The 19,586-nt window shown below is 36.7% G+C and overlaps 1 protein-coding gene across 1 annotated transcript in view; it reads left to right on the top strand.

The window, feature by feature from the left end:
* The window catches only part of LOC308187047 (adhesion G-protein coupled receptor V1-like), a gene marked incomplete at its 3' end in the record, with an annotated part of 144,508 nt that overhangs the window by 15,396 nt on the left and 109,526 nt on the right, over positions 1–19,586 (top strand). The window contains exons 10-21 of the mRNA XM_080609204.1: positions 1,307–1,916; positions 2,863–3,078; positions 4,056–4,271; positions 5,470–5,714; positions 5,909–6,090; positions 6,834–7,648; positions 9,074–9,283; positions 13,522–13,652; positions 13,911–14,010; positions 15,004–15,183; positions 16,742–16,905; positions 17,743–17,836. Coding sequence (XP_080465330.1) covers positions 1,307–1,916; positions 2,863–3,078; positions 4,056–4,271; positions 5,470–5,714; positions 5,909–6,090; positions 6,834–7,648; positions 9,074–9,283; positions 13,522–13,652; positions 13,911–14,010; positions 15,004–15,183; positions 16,742–16,905; positions 17,743–17,836 — 3,163 coding nt within the window. The remainder of the gene's footprint in view (positions 1–1,306; positions 1,917–2,862; positions 3,079–4,055; positions 4,272–5,469; positions 5,715–5,908; positions 6,091–6,833; positions 7,649–9,073; positions 9,284–13,521; positions 13,653–13,910; positions 14,011–15,003; positions 15,184–16,741; positions 16,906–17,742; positions 17,837–19,586) is intronic.

Below are 19,586 nucleotides of genomic sequence, written 5' to 3'. Positions count from 1 at the left end.
GCAAGGTCAGTTGAACAAGGACTACAGAGGTGATGTTCACTCAGAGTTGAAGCTGGCCAGTACTGTGGGGACAACAAAAAGTGCTTTTTTTAAAGTATGCTAACAGCAAAAGGAGGAGCAGAGAAAACATTGATCCATTACTTGTTGAGGTTGGTAACCTCACAAATAAGTACGCCAATAAAGCAGAGGTTAATGCCTTCTTTGCCTCTGTCTTTAACACCAATGATGGGCTCGGGGACACCCAAAGCTCTGAATTTCAGGACTGTGATGATGATAAACTCCCAGCCAACTTTGAACTTGTGCAGGATTTGCTGCTCCAGCTGGATGCATATAAGTCTATGGGGTCCAGTGGGATTAATCCCAAAGTACAGAAAGAGCTGGCTGATGTCATTGCAAGACCTCTCTCAATAATTTTTCAATAGTCTTGGAGTCTGGAGAGGTCACAGTTGACTGGAATTAAGTTAAACGAGGAAGTGCTGGATTCTGCACCTGGCAAGGGGCAATGCTGGCTGTACGGACAGGCCTGGGGACAAGAGGCTGAAGAGCAGCCCCATGGAAAGGGATCTGGGGGTTTTGCTTGACAGCAAGAGAAATATGAACCAGCAGTGTGCCTTAGCAGCCAAAATGGTCAACTGTGTTCTGGAGCATAAGGCACAGCAATGCTGGATGGTCAAGGGAAGGGATTGTCCTGCTCTGCTCTGTGCTGGCGAAGCCTCACCTCTAGCACTGTGTGTGCTACAATATATGAAGGACATAAACTATTAGAGAGCATCCAAAGGAGGGCTACTATGGTGGTGAAGGGTCTAGAGGGCAAGAAGTATGAGGAGCGGCTGAGGTCCCTGGGTTTGTTCAGCCCAGAGCAGAGCAGGCCGAGGGCAGGCCTCATGGCGGCCTGCAGCTCCCTCACGAGGGGAGCGGAGGGGCAGGCGCTGAGCTCTGCTCTCTGGGGACAGCGACAGGACCCGAGGGAACGGCATGGGGCTGGGACAGGGGAGGGTCAGGCTGGGGGTTAGGGAAAGGTTCTGCACCCAGAGGTGGTCGGGCACTGGGACAGGCTCCCCAGGGACATGGTCACAGCACTGAGCTGCCAGAGTTCAAGAAGCATTTGGACTACTCTGTCAGACATGCGATTTGATTTTGGGTGGTCCTGTGTGGAGTCAGGTGTTGGACCTGATAATCCCTGTGGATCTTTTGTAACTCAGGATATTCTGTGATTCTGTGACTTTGCTGTATGCCATTTTACACTTTTATGTTCTTCTTTCTTATAGTACAAAGAAATACATAAATCTTTGTGTTTTCCACTTAGGTTGTGAGAACTCATGGGGCCCTGTCTGAGGTGACTCTGTATTGGGTCATAGTCTGTGATCTTACAGAAGACCTGGTCTCTGCATATGGGAATGTAACATTTGATGTTGGCCAAGTGAGAGCAAATATTACCATACAAGTTTCTCCTGACAACGTGCCTGAACTGGATCAGGTGTTTTCAGTTTTGATCATCAATGTGTCCAGTGGTCGTCTTGGAAATCACACTAATGCAACATTAACAGTTTTAGCTAATGATGATCCATATGGACTGTTCATCTTTTCTGAGAGAAACAGACCAATAAAAGTTGAGGAAGAAACAAAAAATATCTCCCTGACAATAGTAAGGCTTGGTGGTCTTCTTGGTACAGTAGTGGTTACATACAGAACTTTAGGTGATGATGAAAAGTCACCCTTTCTTCCACCTGATGTTGTTAGAGCAATACAAGGAGAAGATTATATACCCATTACTGGTTATGTGATCTTCGCAGCCAATGAAAGCGAAGCCACAATATCTTTGCCTATTTTGGATGATTATGATCCTGAGAGGTCAGAATCTGTTTTTGTGGAGCTAAACAATACTGTTTTGATCGACAAAGTACAGGATCGGCCAAGTAAGTGTCTTTCATATGTAAACCCAAAGCTTAAATATGTAGGCTAATATTTATATTTAATAGGATAAAATGCAGCAATTGAAATTACAGTAAAATTTTACCTCTGCCTAACTCTGTATAGTTAAGAATCCTGTAAGTTATATGTCAGAGTATCTCACATTAAGTATGAAGATTCTGTGTGTCAGCATATATTTCCTTTACCACAAAATTTTGTCAGGGGTGGACATTTCTTTCTCCCTTCTGCATCTGCTTTATCCCAGGTGTTTTAGGCCAACTGTATTACTGTATTGGTTTTGTGTGCTAATACCTGCTCACCTGTTGTTTCTGTAAAGCACAATGATAGGAAATAAGCTAGTTGCACTTACTGAAAGCGAAAAAAGCCTTTTAAACATTAAGTGGTGTAGAATTGCAGCTTCATGCTGGCTTTTTAGCGTAGAGGATGTTTGCCCGATCAGATAAATTCAGGTCATTACAGCCTTATTTATGCTTAAGAGCTTCTTGGCATGCCTAATTTCCCTTCCCTCTCCCCCATGACTCTCCCACATTAATCTTGATTTTTAAGGGAAACACTACAAAAAATTCTACTGGGAAACTGAAAGGTTACTTATAGTTCATCATTGCTAGTGTAAAATTCTATTGTCCTATGGACAAATAAATAAGTAATTTTGCTAGTACCTCACCTCTTCAAAGAACTGGTGTTTTGTATGCTCCACAGCAGGGTAGAATAATAAGTTAGTAAGAATGTGGATTTTCTGACATAATATAATTCAAACATCAAAAATATGCTTGTGCAGTTTGTAGTTATATTTTGTCCAAATCTAAAATGAAAATTTTATTGAAAGCTAGTAGTGGCCATCCACTAAACTCAGGTGTATGTATATGAACAGTATAGCCATATATAGGAGGCATTTCAGGCTTGCTCTAAGAGGTTTTTTTTATATTTCAGTTGTAAATTCTCCTCGTCTTGGATCAGTGGGTGAGACTATAGCTCATGTAATTATCAATGCCAATGATGATGCTTTTGGAACACTTCAGCTTTCAGCTTCAGCTGTGCGAGTTGCTGAAAATTATGTTGGACCAATCATTAACGTGACCAGAACTGGGGGAATTTTTGCAGATGTTTCTGTGAAATTCAAAGCTATGCCAATAACTGCAACAGCTGGTAAGAAATCAAAATAGCAGAAATACACATTCTGTGTTAAACCAGAAAGAGCATACTGTATGCTTCGAGTAACCAAAGCAAGCAAGTGTGTATTGAATGCAGTCTAGTAAAACAAGTAGAAAAAATACCAAAGTGTGAGATACTTACTGAGTGTACTTAGGAGACAGGAATTCAGGTCCTATAGAAGAGACCTTACATCAAATTTAAAAAAACTCAGAGATATCATCACTGAAGAATCTAGCAAGAAAACTAAGGAAAGGAATTGGCTGTTTGTTTCCCTGGTGGCCACTCACTTTCTCAAAAAAATAAAATAAAATAAAAAATCCTGTAGTAGTATATATAGCTAGTACTTAGTCCTTTGTACATATTTCAACCTACCATACATGGCTTATTTGAGTTTCTTGGAGGGAAATTGAGAGCTGGTGACTCCTCTGTGAAACAGACAAATGTTAAGCACAATTCAAGAAGACTTTTACTTTGCAAATGAAAGGTAAAGCTCTCAGGTGATCCCTGAAAAGCTCCACGAGGGAAGGAGTGACCTTATGTCCTTTAGTAAAATCTCCTTTGAAAAAGGTACTTCTGTTTCATTTTATCTCTTGGAAAGCCAGACAACTATCAGAAATCAAATATAGAAATGTCACAGTTGTGTGATCTTCTCAATGGAAGATAATAATGGACCTTTTGTAATTGCTTCTTGGACTGACAGTGTAAACTCTGTTTTGGCCAAGATGAGATTTATTTTCATCCATCCAGATATCTAAAAGGCACTAGGAAATAAACAATTGTATTTTCTGGGTATGAAGATAAAGAAAAAAAAAACACAAAAAAACACACCAACATATGAACACAAGGGAATGCAAAAAGAACAGATAAATATTAGTGCTGATAAACATTAGTGATGTTTCATAATGAACCAGAATGCCTTAATATTCTTCTGTGTTTTGATTGTTTTGTTATTTTTTCATGTACAAATCTAGGTGAGGACTACAGTGTAGCCTCATCAGATGTTGTCTTACTAGAAGGAGAAACAAGTAAAGCTGTGCCAATTTATATAATTAATGATATCAATCCTGAAGTTGAGGAGTCCTTTTATGTTCAGCTGCTGAATCAAACGACAGGAGGAGCCTTGCTTGGATCTTTGACGAGGGCAGTCATAACCATTGAGGCTTCTGATGACCCGTTTGGATCCTTTGGTAAATGAGTCTTATTTGCATATTTTCTCTTGTCCAGTAGCAATCTGCTGATTTGTGGGTGAGTTATTACTGGGCAATGGAATAAAAATTTTCAGAATACAAAAAGGGAAGTCTGGATGAACACAGTAAAGGACAAAATAAGATAAACTAAATTAAAACGTGTAAGTAAGGGCAAATGGTGCCCTTATATAGCGAAATTGAAGCATTCAGTCAACTTATATATCAAGATTTTGTGAGACGAAGGTGGATTTTGGAGTCTCCTAATGGGGATGGATTTTAATTTAATTTGTATTTTTTTATCTATTCTAAATGTTGCATTTCTGCAATAGCTTGAAGCTTAAGTTTACATGCCAAAACCTGTTTAGATAGTGCAGTGTCATTGTTTTACAAAATAATCAGGCAAAGCAGGTTTAAATATCTGGGGAAATTGGAAAGTACAAATATGACTTAAATTGCATTCTTGTATGTTCTGGTTGTTAGTTATTGTAGTTTTTCTTCTTTCTATCATTATCAGTAAAATGGATTGTGGACACTTTCCAAAAATAGTTTCATTACACAGGTTTTGAGAAAAAAATGGTAATTTCAAAAATTTAATGACATTTTAGAAATTTATCTTTTCTATTTATTTTTTCTATTTCAGTATTTCTGGTGTATGTTTTCCAGCCATTTTATTTGACTTACTCTTTCTCCCTTTAGTACCCTACTTTATTTCAGTTATTCCATTTTATCAGCAAAATGTAAAGGAAATTGACAAAAGTAAATAATTCCACATGGATAATTCATTAACTTCATTCTTAACAACTAAAGATTTTATACAAGAAAGACTTATATTTGAAACAATTTAGATGGAATATGTTGACACATTTTTTCCATACGTGACATAAAAAATGATAAAAAATTTCCTCACTGGGAAAAATTACCTTCTGACCGTCTTCTAAAAACTTAGATCATGGCTAGCCTTGAACAATGGATACGTTGGAATAAACTCTTGGGTGGGGGCTGAATTTTCATGCCAATTTTATTTGCAGATAAAATGATACTGAAAGTTCAATTTGAAGTTTAAACCTGATTAACATTTTTTTAATTGTGCAAATGAATGCAATCAAGTGAAATAAAATATATAATTCAGTAACTAGGATGGTGTTTTTATTTTAAATATTACTGTTAATGAAATACACCTCTTTGTGCTGCACTTCAGTGTTCCAGATGACCGAATTTACTGTGGAGGAGCCTGAATCTGGATCAGTACCCATAAATCTGCCAGTAATCCGCAATGCTGGGACACTTGGTAACGTTACTGTTGAGTGGGTTGCTACCATTGGTGGACACCCTGCTGATGAGGACTTGCAGGTTGCCTCAGGCAATATTACTTTTGCCCCTGGGGAAGCCTTTCAGATGCTACTATTGGAAATCCTGGCTGATGATGTTCCAGAAATAGAAGAAGTAAGTCAAGCACTTACATCTTCCTTGAAGATGGTATTAATTTTGACTTGTTCTAGAAATATGTATGATGGAAAACAAGAAATGTTCCGGCAGGAAGGTGCTATAATTTCATGTTATACTTTGCTTGTAATTATTGTTAGAAAAACCACAAATTGTCTAGCTGCATTACTTCTTTTTCTTTTCTTCTCTTTGAGATTGTCCGTGTAGAATTAACTCAGGCCTCCAATGGTGGTGCTATTGGGTTAGATGGCGTGGCAAGTATTATAATACCTGCCAATGATAATCCTTATGGCACAGTTTTCTTTCATCAATCCTTATATCGAGTTCAGGAGCCACTAGAAAGAAATTTGCTGGCAAACATAACAGTCAGGCGAAGGTTTGTATAATGTTTGCTTTATTTGTAATTACTATTTATTCTTCACTTTTGTTTCCACTATAATGTCAAATTTCATGCTCCTCTCATAAAAATATGTGCATCAATTCTTTGATCTGCCATCTCAATGTATTTTCATTTCAAACACATTGTTTTTGAAGTAGATGTCTGTGTATTACATAAATTACTTAAACGTAGTATACATTGAAATGCACAATGTAAACTCAGCGTACACAGTGTACTATTCATTTTGTCCGTTTAATCATCAAATCATTTAAACCTGCATGGTAGCCTGTTCCTGTGATTTGAACAGGAGGACAAAATGGCCAGCCCTTACAGGATGAAAATAAGAGAAGGAAAACAGGTTTTATGCATGTGATCCTAGAGGAAGGATGATAAGTCTGGGTGTCACCGGCTTTTTCTTCCTTGCAAGTAAGGAGAGCTGCCAAGTCCTGAAGAAGACTAAGTTAACTCCTAGAACCAAATGTTTACAAATATGCATTCTTAACAGACTACTACCTAAGCTATAAATAATCAAACTTGCTATCCACAAAAAAATAAGATAACTCAGTTATTCTGGTACTAGTTTCAAAGGGAATGCATTTTGATGTGTTATTTGGAATTTTTCAGCAATTCAGAAAGGGTCAGTTGATTTTGTTCACTTCTATTATTAACCCAGAAACATGTAGAATATTAGACATCCTTTGTCAACTAACAGAACTTTATTTTATTATAATGTCTTTTAGTGAGGGAAGATTTGGTCAGCTGCAGATTTTCTACAGCACTTCTGAGACTGACGTTGTAGCTCTTGCTGTGGAGCAAGGTCAGGATATCCTGGCCTACTACGAGCCTCCTGTACAAGGAATTCCTGAGAAACCATCCAAGACCAGAGTGAATGTGTCAGCAGCAAGTGACCCTGTGTATTCCTGTGCAGCTCAGTGCCTAAAAGAACAAGCATGTTCAGCCTTTACATTTTCCAGTGCCTCAGGGATTCCTCTCTGCCTTTGGCTGACGTCAGATATCAGCCCATTAACTAACAACACTTCAGGGTTCCGGACCTACAAGAAAAACGTTACCAGTGCATTCGCCCTCTTCAGCACACAAGCCATCGCTGGCAGTGATTATGAACCTGTTACAAGACAGTGGGCCATAATGCAGGAAGGGGAAGAGTTTGCAAATCTAACAGTTACCATACTGCCTGACAGCCTGCCAGAACTGGATGAGAGATTCACTATAACCCTTTTGAAAGCAGAACTGATGAACGTCTCAGCCAGCTCAAAAAACCAACCAACCATAGGACAGCCAAATACCTCCACAGTTATCATAATGACGAATGGAGACGCATTTGGAGTGTTTAAGATCTACAGTGTAAGTCCCAATGCAACAGAGAAAGGTCTGTATGTTGAAGTAGAGGAACGTCCTCAGACCAACGTGCAGCTAATGATACACAGAACAGAAGGCAGCCTGGGACAAGTGACAGTGGAATGGCGTGTCATTGGTGGGACTGCTACTCCAAACTTGGATTTTATAGGTGTCGGTGAGACTCTGGTGTTTGCTGAAGGTGAGACAAGCTCTCGTTTTGGCTTCTGTTTTGTAAAACTAAGAAAAAGAAAAAAGAACGTGACAAGTACACGATACTGTGGATGTTTTGACAACTGATATCTTCTTCTTAGGCTAAATTTTCCTGAATGCTAAGGATACACGTGCAAAAGAGTATGGTTGTTCATTAGCATGTAGCATTATCTTGCAGAACACACACAGTGGTAGCAAAGCACAATGAAATATCTAAGCACAATAAATACCTAAGGGTTTTTATTAAAGAAATATTGCAGTATAAATATTGCACTATAAAGATTTCCTTTACCACATAAGTAAGGATTAATAAAGTCGAAGATAGTTGTTACAGCAAGGATAATGGAAATGAGAATCAGGCCTAAGTGGTCTTTTGTTAGCCCTCGGTCACTACAGTACTAATTTTTCATGACATCTCTTTAAATTCTGAGATCATATTGTAACATAACAAAACATATTTAAACGTAACATAACAGAACATATTTAAAAGAATTGCAAACAGGACAAACAAGTCCCTCTCAGACATTACTTAAGTACCATGCAGCATGCTGTATTTTATGCTGTATTTTATTTTTTCAAAGTCTGAGTTAATCGAACTGATATTTTGAAAGCAATTTCCAGGTGCGTAGTAAAGATTCTAGTGTGCTAGCTTGATAAATCATCTGAATAGTAAGGCATGGCTGCTGGCAATGATTGTGAGGCTGACATGTAATTACATTACCAGTTATAAGTTTAGTAAAAACTGATTTTGAAGTATTTTGAAAGACAATCTAGCAGGAAATACATATGTATTCTGTAAATTGATATTCTAATGATCATAAAACACAGCTGGGTTATGCACACGCACTGAACAACAGGATTGTGTTGTAAATTTTAATGGATATATAGCGACTAGAGATTAACGGTGTTTGCTGCTTACATTATTATTCTTTGATAGTCCCAAAGGCAAGGAACTAACAAAATGTCATCCCATTTCAATGCATTCCCTGGCTCAGTAAATGTACTCATATTGAATGTACACCCTTGTGTAAATGGTTCATCGGAGAGCTTAGCACCTGGCAATTTATTTTTTTTTCAAGAATGATATTCCCCTTTTCTAAGTTAAATTTTAAAGTCATAGAATTTGTAATGAAAATAAAGAATTCTAGGCACTCCGAAATAATTCCTATATAATTAATTTCTACATAGTATATTTAATGATGTGATCGTTTTATTGGCTTAATGTGACTGATCAATAGTAATTAGATAAAATTTCATAATGACATTCACTGACTTCCAGAAAGGTAAATAAGTTTGTTTCATGCAATTTTAATATATTTTATGTATTTAATTATTTTCAAAATGAGATGATTGAGTCTTTTTACAAGGTGGTTTCCAAGTGGACACACGGTTGTATACGTTCTTCTCCTTGTAGGTGAAACAAAGAAGATGGTCACGCTGCCCATTATAGATGATCCAGAGCCAGAGGATGATGAAAGTATTGAAATCAGCCTGGTCCATACTGAAGGAGGGAGTCGAATTTTGCCCAGTTTTGACACTGTCACAGTGATTATTCTGGCAAGTGACAATGTGGCAGGAATTATAAGCTTCCATACAGCCTCAAGATCTGTTATTGGTTGTGAAGGTGTGTTCTTTGTGTTGACCACGCTCAAATTTTAATGCCAGTTTCCATCTTTGTGCTTTCAGTTGATAATGACTCACAATGATTGTGTTTCACTGTTCAGAGAACACCAGCAAGAAGTGAATATCCACATACCTGACATGTACTTTGAACTCTTGCAAGCATTCATAGAATCACAGAATGCTTAAGGTTGGAAGGGGCCTCTGGAGGTCATCTGGTCCTTTCCCCCTCAAGCAGGGCCACCTAGAGCAGGTTGCTCAGGACCATGTCCAGGCTTTTGAGTATCTCCAAGGAGGGAGACCCCACAATCTCTCTGGGCAACCTGTGCCAGTGCTCCCACACAGCACAAAAGTGCTGTCTGATATTCAGAGGGAACCTCTTGTGCTCCAGTTTGTGCCCGCTGCCTCTTGTCCTGTCCCTGGGCACCACTGACACGAGCCTGGCTCTGTCCTGTTCCACCCTCCCTTCAGGTATTGAAGGACACTGATGAGATCCCCCTGAGCCTCCCCTTCTCCAGGCTGAGCAGTCTCAGCTCTCACAGCCTCTCTTCCCTTCCCTTGATCACCTCGGTGTCCCTCTGTTGGAGTCTTCCCAGTACGTTTAGGTCTGTCTTGCACTGGGGAGCCCAGAGCTGGACCCAGTGCTCCAGGTGCAGCCTCACCAGTGCAGAGTAGAGGGGAAGGATAGCTCTCTCAGCCTGCTAGGGATACTTGGCCTAATTCAGCCCAGAATGCCATCAGCCTTCTTAGTAACAAGGCATGTTGCTGGCTCCTGCCCAGTGCAGTGTCCAGCAGGACCCCAAGCCCTTTCTGTCAAGCTGCTCTCCATCAGGGTGCACGCCCTGGTGCCTGGGGCTGCTCCCCGCCAGGGGCAGGACTCTGCCCTTCTCTTTGTTGGCCTGCACGAGGCTCCTGCCAGCCCACTTCATGACTGCCAACATACACACACCTAATAGTCATAAGCAAATCAGATCTATCAGCGACTTACAAAGAATTTAAAATATTCTAGAAAACATTCCTGCAGAAACACTAGGGTAACATCTTCCCTTTGTCTGTCCCATGAACCTGATGTTTTTTTATGGCAGATGATTTGGGAAGTAGCAATTATAAGAGAAAGCAAACATTTGAGAAAGAACAATAATAATTTGGTATGTACTAAACATTTCTACTATTGTTTTAAAGAATACACGGCATGTTTCATCTACAGTTTGATGCAGTTTTGCATAGGATGATAATAGTACTGGTGGTGATTGCTTTAGGTGGCCTTTGATGGAATCTCAGTGTATTGCAGTATCACGTTTCTCTGATGTTTGAACTGATGGGCAGGGAAAGTTCACAAAACAGGAACTTGTCCCCTAATGTGTGCACTACATTTTCTGTTTGAAGAAAAATGGCTTTCTCAACCAAAGGTTTTTTGTTTTGTTTTCCCAACATGAAAGGGCATCATCACCTTTGGTTTTTTATCTAGGTATGGTTTGTGTTAATTCTGTGCCAAGCCAGATGTGATATGATTAGCTAAGAAGAGCTGTTAATGAGCACAAGGAATTAATACAAACTGTCTCAGTCCCAAAGTCCCTGAATACTTTCAACTGGTTAAATGTTATTCATAGCATGCTACCAAATGCTGGCTGCTTGAAACTGAAGTACTTGGCTATAGTTCTATTATTATATATAGTTATTATTATATTATTTTTCCAGGTTGTGAAAAGAAATAGTTCATTGCCTTCCAGCCAGAAACAAAACAAGTGAACTAAGTGTCTTTGATTAAAAAAAAAAGAGAGAGAAAAAGGGAGAAATAGAGAAAGAGCAAAAGAGCTAAGGCATTTAGATTATTTTAGTTTGTCAAAATATTTTTTTCATTCGAAAGCAAAATTTACCAGACATAAATCCAAATATCATTACTTTTACAGTTATTGTGTTATTGAAAATTTTCTGTTAAGTGAATACATTTTGTTTTCACAATGTGCATGTTATTTTTTACCTTATTGAGGATAAGTGTAGTATTTTTTATTGGACAGGGGTCTGCGACAGTTGTGTAACTGTATTACAAGAAAATGCACTGCAGTAGCTTAAAGTAATGAGGGAAGAGGAGAGCGGCTGATGCTCCCTTCTTCACAGCGATAAATACCCACCTCTTTGTTTCTCTATGTAAGAGATGCATCACTTATTAAGTCACAATGTAGAAATGTAAAAGTATGGATAAGGATTAAATATTAAAAAAAATATTGAATTTAGCCTAATAACACTTTCAAACTTCAGAAATCAATTAGTGTTCATATTAGCATTTCTTCTGGATAGGAATACCAAAAAAATCTTGGTAAAGCTGGTAGGAAACATGGATTAGTAAATAACTACTTGGAATCTGTAATAATGACTTCAAGTTTCTTCTCAGTGTTTGGATTATAGTGGAACAGCTTTCTATATCATAAAGCATTTTTCCCAGTCTTCAATGAAAATTCATTATAACTTATAGAGATATATTGAAATAAGCTTTGCCTTATTTGTGTGTGTGTGTGTTTTCCCAATGGTACTAAACCATTGAAACCACTTTTCTTTTAAATCTTTATTTCTTTGTAATGGATATGCAAAATTCTCAAATAGAACATAGTGGATTGCAGTGCAGTGTTAAACACTGTAATGATTTAGCCTCAGAGGAACCTGTAAATTGGGAGTCTACCATCCAGATATTTGACTGTAGAAGTGGAATCCTTGTGATATCAATAAATTTTGAATTCCTTAATTTTCTTAGAAGCAACATGGACCAACTTAAGCCAAAGATGTCGACATCAATGTCGACATCAATGTTGACATCTCTGAGACTTAACTGAAGTTTGAAATGTTGGGGCTGAATAGCACATTTATGTATTTGAAAATGGGTGTATACAGTTTTTGTATTACTTCTTTACAATATTAAATTTTATTTAAGTATATTAAGGGCTCTTGAAGTTAAGAATTCCTTTCTCTTTCATTGGTAGCCAATATACATGCATATCTCTGACTCTTCCTTACAAAAAATAAATGTAACTAGAAAATTTTCAGATTTTTCTTGCCAGTTTTAGCTGTACAATGCTGTACAATTCTGTAAGGTAATACAGTAGAATAGCAAGACAGCATCCTAAGTTGCTGCTCTCTAAATTGCATAATCAAAGGGACTAGTTGGGCAGCATAATGTTATTATAACATTATCTTATGTTTTGTTAATTCTTCAATAAGCAAAAGAAATCTCATGTATTGTTTTCAAAAATCTCAGAATTGTAGATTTCTGCATATTTCATGTCTCTGAAAGCCAATGCAGGACAAAATGTGCTGTTGAACTTAAATTCTGTGGACCTGAAAAATGCATATGAAATATGAATGCCATGTACCTACCTATTATAAATAACCATCTGTCCTCTATTGTGAATGTTTTGCAAAATATTGCCTACTGATCTATTCCATGTTGATATAACATGCTAATTTCACATGTCCACATTTAAAATATTTAATGGAAATTTTGTGAAAAACTTGTGAATATAAAACAATTTCCACATTTTACAAAGCCTACTAAGAGGTCTACTCTTTTTAATTAAAGTGCCTTTGGGGTTAAATGTTATAAATGTGCAAAATACCATAGTATTTGCTTCCTTTATATGCACATTGTCCAGCAATACTGATTACCTCTGAGATTATAAGAAATTATTAACATTTTCTGAATGTTTTGTTTTCTAACAGTGACCATATTTGTAAGTTCGAACTCACATAAATGGAACTTACAGATAATTATAAGCATTTTTTTCTGCATGCATTGAATAAAGTCACAAGACAGTGCAAATGTTCAGATAATGTGTATTCTTTCCAGGGAACTGTTGTAGAAAACTACTATTATTGTTGGTACATACAGTAGTTACTGTTTTGTACAGTTTACAGACTTGTATTGCTCTAATGTTTGCGCATGTTTTCATGAACATTCCCTTTCTAAGTTATTCATCTATACCAAGTTCCCTCATATGTTCATAATTATTTCCAAGTGTGAACTAAAAACAGAAAAAAAAAAACTAGAAGAGTTTTAAGTTTAGGTTTTTCTTTTCAGCATTAAAAGTGAATGTGGTATATAACTACTGTGAAATTCAAACTGACAAAAATAGCAATATCTTTCAGGAAAAATACTTTAACTGTGTGATGCATGTTTTTGACCTCTCATTTTTATAACCAACATGTAGAAGAGGAGACCCTGAAACACTGCATCTTGTCCTTTATTCCTAGGAGAACAATTACAATTCCACATCGTAAGAACTCCTCCAGGACTGGGAAATGTTACTGTTGAGTGGAAGATAGTAGGACATAATGTAAAACAAAATTTTGCAAACTATTCTGGAATACTTTTTTTTCCTGAGGTAAGTCCATAAACAGTGATGTTGGCTACAGGAAAATAGTGTGATTAGAACTGATCTGAGAAAAAGTGTGCCTTTTCAACAGTCCTTCTTTCTTGGTTTGATTATTTAATTTCTCACTTTTTGACTTACAAACTGGAGGGAGCTTACAATTCTTGATACTTAACTCTTCTTAAAGAAATTGTTCAAAATACTTGTCATTATGATATCACTTGTGTTTTATAAAATAATGGCTAATCAATTTACCCTTAAAACAAATAGGGGACGTTGAATACAACATTGTATGTTGATCTGCTGGATGACCATATTCCTGAAGAAAAAGAAGAATACCAAGTCATCCTATACAACATCAAAACAGAAGGTAATGCAGAACTATAGCCAGCTACATCTTAAAAATACCATTTAATAATATAATATTTTTAATTTTATTATTTCATTTTGGAGGTATAGGACTGAGCAAACTGCAGCTGGTGCAAAGTACGCAAAGTTCATTAACATTTTATTGAAATAGGCTTGGTCCTTATGTATGTATATATAAATCCCACCGTGTCTCCACAAATACACTTAAATGGTTTTCAATCCTGATTTAACTCTGCCTATTTAATTCAATGGTTGTTTCTTCCCTTAATCTTAATGCAAACTGAGTTTACTAATATGTCATGGATAGAGTTGCCATGAAACATGCAGATATTTTTATCTTTTTAAACAATCTTGTCAAGCTGCAGACTTACTGATCTGTCCCTGAATTCAAGGTGGTCAGAATATTTTATTCTTGCCATTAAAATTATAGTGAGAAAAGAAGCCTTAAACTGCATCCGTTCTGAAATACCTTTTTTCAAACTGAAATTAATGTCCAAACACCAAACTAACTTGACATGGATTGTGTTGCTGCGAGGTGCCTTATCAACTTCCGAGAGTCACTGTGGCCCAACGGGATGAGCAAAATTATTCATCAAAGCAATAGTTGGAAAACATATCAGTTTATTGATGTAATGATTGTGAAGTGGAATATAGTTTTAAGCTTTTGGAGGTACTTCCTGGGAAAATGGTTTATTTCCTTTTAAAATATAGGGAAGTTGATATTTGGCACTGGCCTGTTAAGTTTTCTTATTTTTTAATACATTTTTGTGACTTTGTACTTGGTATGCATAAAATTTCTGTTTCTATTTGTTATAGAATGTAAGTATATATATGTGTGTAGGTCCCACACCATCCACATACTTCAGTGAGCTTTGGTTTCGTGGTATTTGCATGGCTACTGAACGTTATTTAAATGTAATATTAACAATAATGTAAGACAAAAATATTAGTTGCATAACACTTCATTCACTGCAGTCCACTGATTCTCTTGCAGGAGTTTCTTCTACAGGTGCTGCTGTTTTGGATAGTCAAGGATATGAAGCTGTTCTAACAGTAGAAGCTAGTGATGAACCACATGGAATTTTGAATTTTGCTTCCACATCCAGGGTGGTTTTAATCCCAGAAGAAAACAAAACAATTCAGCTTTTTATTAACAGAGAATTTGGATCTCTAGGTCTGTATAACAACTCCAAGAGAAAGGAAGTTTTGTTTTGCTTATCATTAGGCAAATAAAAGCCATGATAATGAAAGTTTGGAAAAATCTTTGTTACAGTTGGTATTTTTTTCAGAACTTCTAAGCTTCTTTCTGCAGACTTGGAAACTAAATATTACTTATTACTAGAGTCATAATCCTCATTAATACAGCAAGGGATCTGAAAGCTGTAACAATCAGGTGGCTATTAAGGTTACCATATTTTTGTCTAATGAGTCTGTCTCAAAGCATTAGTCTCTTCAGAAAAAATAAAAAACATGAGAAAAGTGACATGTACACACATCCCACATATTTTTTCTCTGAATTTCAGGAAGTCAGCACCTTAGGAATGTCACATGGAAAAAGTTGTGTCCAGACCATTGAATTCAATTTATGTCTCCTCTGACAATTTCTGATTCCTCTTTGAATCAATTTATCCATTAACATCCTTTAAACTATATAGTATTCAATTCTACAATACAATAGTGTGCTTCATGAAAAAAAAAAATGAATCTTGTGTTTGTTGCCTGAAAATAGCAACTTATGTTGTGAGAAAACATGTATAATAATTTCCTATTTGCCTTTTTGGACTATATTTACACCTCGGTGATAATCTGGCTGTTTCTTTTGCCATACTTGTTTTGAAATGAAGTAACATTTACAGTGCTTTTCAAGATCTGGAGACACCAGAGAGTTTTAGAGACATTTTAATGACACTATTTTTCCATTTATTTTTTAATACCAGTCCATACTCTAGTGTACTCTTTGAACACTATTCAGTAAACTAATGTTTTAAGATAATTGTTCATAGTAAGTGCAAGATCTCTCACTGAATTAAAATAAGCATCGTTACTTATTTATTAATTAGGACTCTTTTATCTCTTACATTTTATTTCATATAGAGCAGCTTTTAATTTCATCTATCATTTTATTTCAGGTTCATACTCCTTATGTTTGCCACTTGACTTACCCTACCAGATTAGCGAGAGGTGGCTTTATTCTCAAAACTATAATGTATAACTTTTCTGCTTGGTAATATTTATCCATGTGTCCCCTAATTTTGTTCTCTATTGAAGTTTGTCAATCTACCCAGGAAAGTATCTAGATTTATTAATCTGTGTTTCCCAGCACTGTCTTTAGAGCCTTTCTTAGGTATCTGTCATTCCCAAAAAGTGTCCTTGTTGCAAAAACTCATATTAATGGTACATGAGATGTCCCAGTTAGTCTTTCAGCAATTTCATATTTATGGTCCACAGAACTTCAAATTTCTGGATGCATTTGGACCCAATGATTTTTGAGTCCTATGCAGACAGACAAGTCAGCAAAGGTCAAATTGAAGGCATATTGATAACGGTAACAAAGGTACACTAGCTCCAATGTACTTTGGATAACTCTTTTAATCCTTCTGTTTTGCAGTTAGTCTTTTTATTTTGTGGATGAGAATTTGATCTCTTGTCTTTATCCATTCCAGTGAACATTATATAAGAACTGAAAAACAATTTTTTTTTTCTTTTTTTTTTTCTCCTCACAAATTAAACAGGTACTATCAATGTTACTTATGCCACAGTTACAGGATTGCTCACTGTAAGTAATCAGACAGAAGAGACTGTGGCTGAACCAGGAGCTGATTATGTACCTGCTTCTGGCTCACTGATTTTAGAAGAAGGAGAAACATCAGTTGCCATAAATATTACTATTCTAGAGGTAACCTCTAAACCCTTTAATTCTGTACTTTTCTGTATGATTTCAAAAGGGTAATATTTTGGGAACTAAAGCTTGCAGCCATTATTTGAAGCCCTGTGTTATATTTCACTATCATTTAGAAAGATGGTTTCAATCTTAATATTAAAATCACAAGGGATCAAATAGTCACAGAAAGCAGCTCTACCTCTGTCTAAAGGTAATAAAGTTGTCTCATTAAAACTTTACCAACTATCTAGTAGTATTTAGAACAGTGTGCTTCATGGCTGGCTACAGGCTCATACTTTTTCATTGCTGGAGATACATGCCTCTAAAATCGGTCAGTAATTTATTTGCAAGAATAGTTTAGCGTCACCACAGGATCTTTTTCATGATATATAATGTCTTACTTAATTCTTCCACGATAATCAGTTTCAGACCCAATAAAATTATTTCAGGAAAACAGAAAAATGAATTCTAGTGTCACAGTAATATTAGAGACTTGTTGTGTGATCCTTTTTGGTGACTTCTGTGGAAGTTTCTTAAAGGACAATGAGAAGAGGATGTACTGTATTGTACATGAGGATGTACTGGATGTACAGCCGCGCTCCTGGTCGCTCGCGCTCCCTAAGGGCTGCCTTTGAACGGCCGGGGGGAGGAGCTGACGCTGACGCTGCTGGCCCCGCCTACGCCTCGTCAGCCTCCCTCACGAGGGCTGCCGGTGCCTGGCGGCTCCCTCACGTAGGCTCGGTGCCCGAAAAATAGCCCTGCCTGTCCCGATCCCGCGCTCCGCTGCAGCACGCGTCTGCCCCGGAGCCGGTCGCCTCGGCAAGGCGTGTTTTGCAGGATTGTGTTTTGCAGGATGATATACCAGAGGTGCAAGAATTCTTCTTGGTTAATTTAACTTCAGTGGAACTCATCATGAACCATTCAACGTCATCCCCACCTAAGCTAGGTAAAAACATCTTATAGCAAATTATTTTTACTTTTCCTTTTTAATGGTTTATATTATATTACCTTGGGAGATTACCATTATTCCTCTTACTTACCAACTATGCTGAGATGAGACATGGTTATTTAGAAGAAACATCATAGAATATGAAATAGATTTATTATTACACTTAATCTCTTGCTTTTTAAACTCTGGGAAAATTTAAATTAATTTTCGTAGAGGAGTTAGTAATTATCAGTTGGAAAGGACAATTATTTGAAAAGTTTATTGGTGATTTTTTCATCTGATTTTCATTTACAAACTACAAAATGGAAAAAAAAAGTAAAAAAAAAACTTTATGTGGCTACTCTGCTCACTCTTTTAAAAAAGTCTGTTTTTATTCTTTTATCACTTTTAGGAAACATATTTTATGGTTTTCCTACTCTTGCAATGATCTTTATTATTTGCTTAGTCTGCTTCTCATTTTGCTTCTTCAGAATTCAGTAGAATAGTAGTCATTAGCTTTAAGAACTGTTGGATTATCCTGTGGTACTAAAGACTAGTTATATAATGTCAGACATCTTCTTTGACTCTTTTCCCTTTTCTTTGCATGCTTATAGAAGTGACTGAGTTAATTCGTTACAGATTGAAAGGTAACTTGCAAGACTCATTGCTGATTTGTGAATAGTTGAGTCTAAAATATGAAAGGAGTAGCATATAAGAATGAAAGATTCATCCAAACTAAACAGTGTTGTATAGTCTCACTTTCTCTTTGGCTGTCTCCTTGAACCATGACCATTTAACACTGATGTGACACTGCATTGGGTCAGCTTTACTTACAATGAGAAAATAATAGTTTTAAGTCATAAGGAAAAAATGTGTTCACATAACATGTCAGTGAATTCTTCTGGTAGAAGAAATAGCCTGACTCAAATACGTGTGTCCGCGTGTGTGTCTGTGAGCAAACTCTTACAGATCCTGGGTGAACAGATCTGACTTCAGGGTGACATGAGAAAATGCAGGAGTGAAGCAGAAATGTCTCTAATTGCCATTACTCCCTCAGGATTTGTAAACCTCAGTAACACTTCTGTTGTCTGTGTAGAGCTATTGCTCATCGTCATCTCTACCTCATAGTGACAGGCTTAGATTCATGGCAATAATCTTCTACTTTTGTTCAGTTTTATCTGAATTGATGGAAAAATGTATATGGATCTAAACATAATATACTTATGGCAGACTCGGTGAAGTCAATTTGGTTTTAGAAAGTAAGTTGAAGTTTATAAAAAGTAAACAAGTAAGTTAAGGTAGTTGTGTGGTGCGGTTGTCTGAAAAACAACAACCTATTTTCTGAGAAGTATTAAGTTTTGACTGTAAAGTTCTGGTCTCTGAAGTTAGTAGACTTTTCTGACATTAACCTATTATTTGGTGTTTTTCACACTGCAGTGTATTCAATTACGATTTCAGGCTAATTGTAAATACCTGTATGTCTTTATGGAGCAGTAGAATATTACAGTATGTGAACACCCCACAAATAAATTAATAGTTGTGTATTTGTAGTGAAATCTGAGGTGTGCCATTAGAATGTATGATGAGGCACTGAAGCACAAATAGAAGATGAAATGCTGAATCATTTATTATTCTTCCTCATTGTCTTTCTCATACTCAGAATGGCAAATGCAAAATATTGAATGTCATTGTAATAAACACTTATAGTGAAGACAAATTAAGATTCCATCGCAAATCTAGACTTTATTATTTTCTAATGTTTTATGTG

This window comes from Anser brachyrhynchus (genome assembly GCF_964034855.1).
Source record: "Anser brachyrhynchus genome assembly, contig: SCAFFOLD_126, whole genome shotgun sequence".
Lineage (NCBI taxonomy): Eukaryota > Metazoa > Chordata > Aves > Anseriformes > Anatidae > Anser > Anser brachyrhynchus.
Note: the sequence above shows the minus strand (reverse complement) of the source record. Positions and strands in the feature narration are given on the sequence as shown.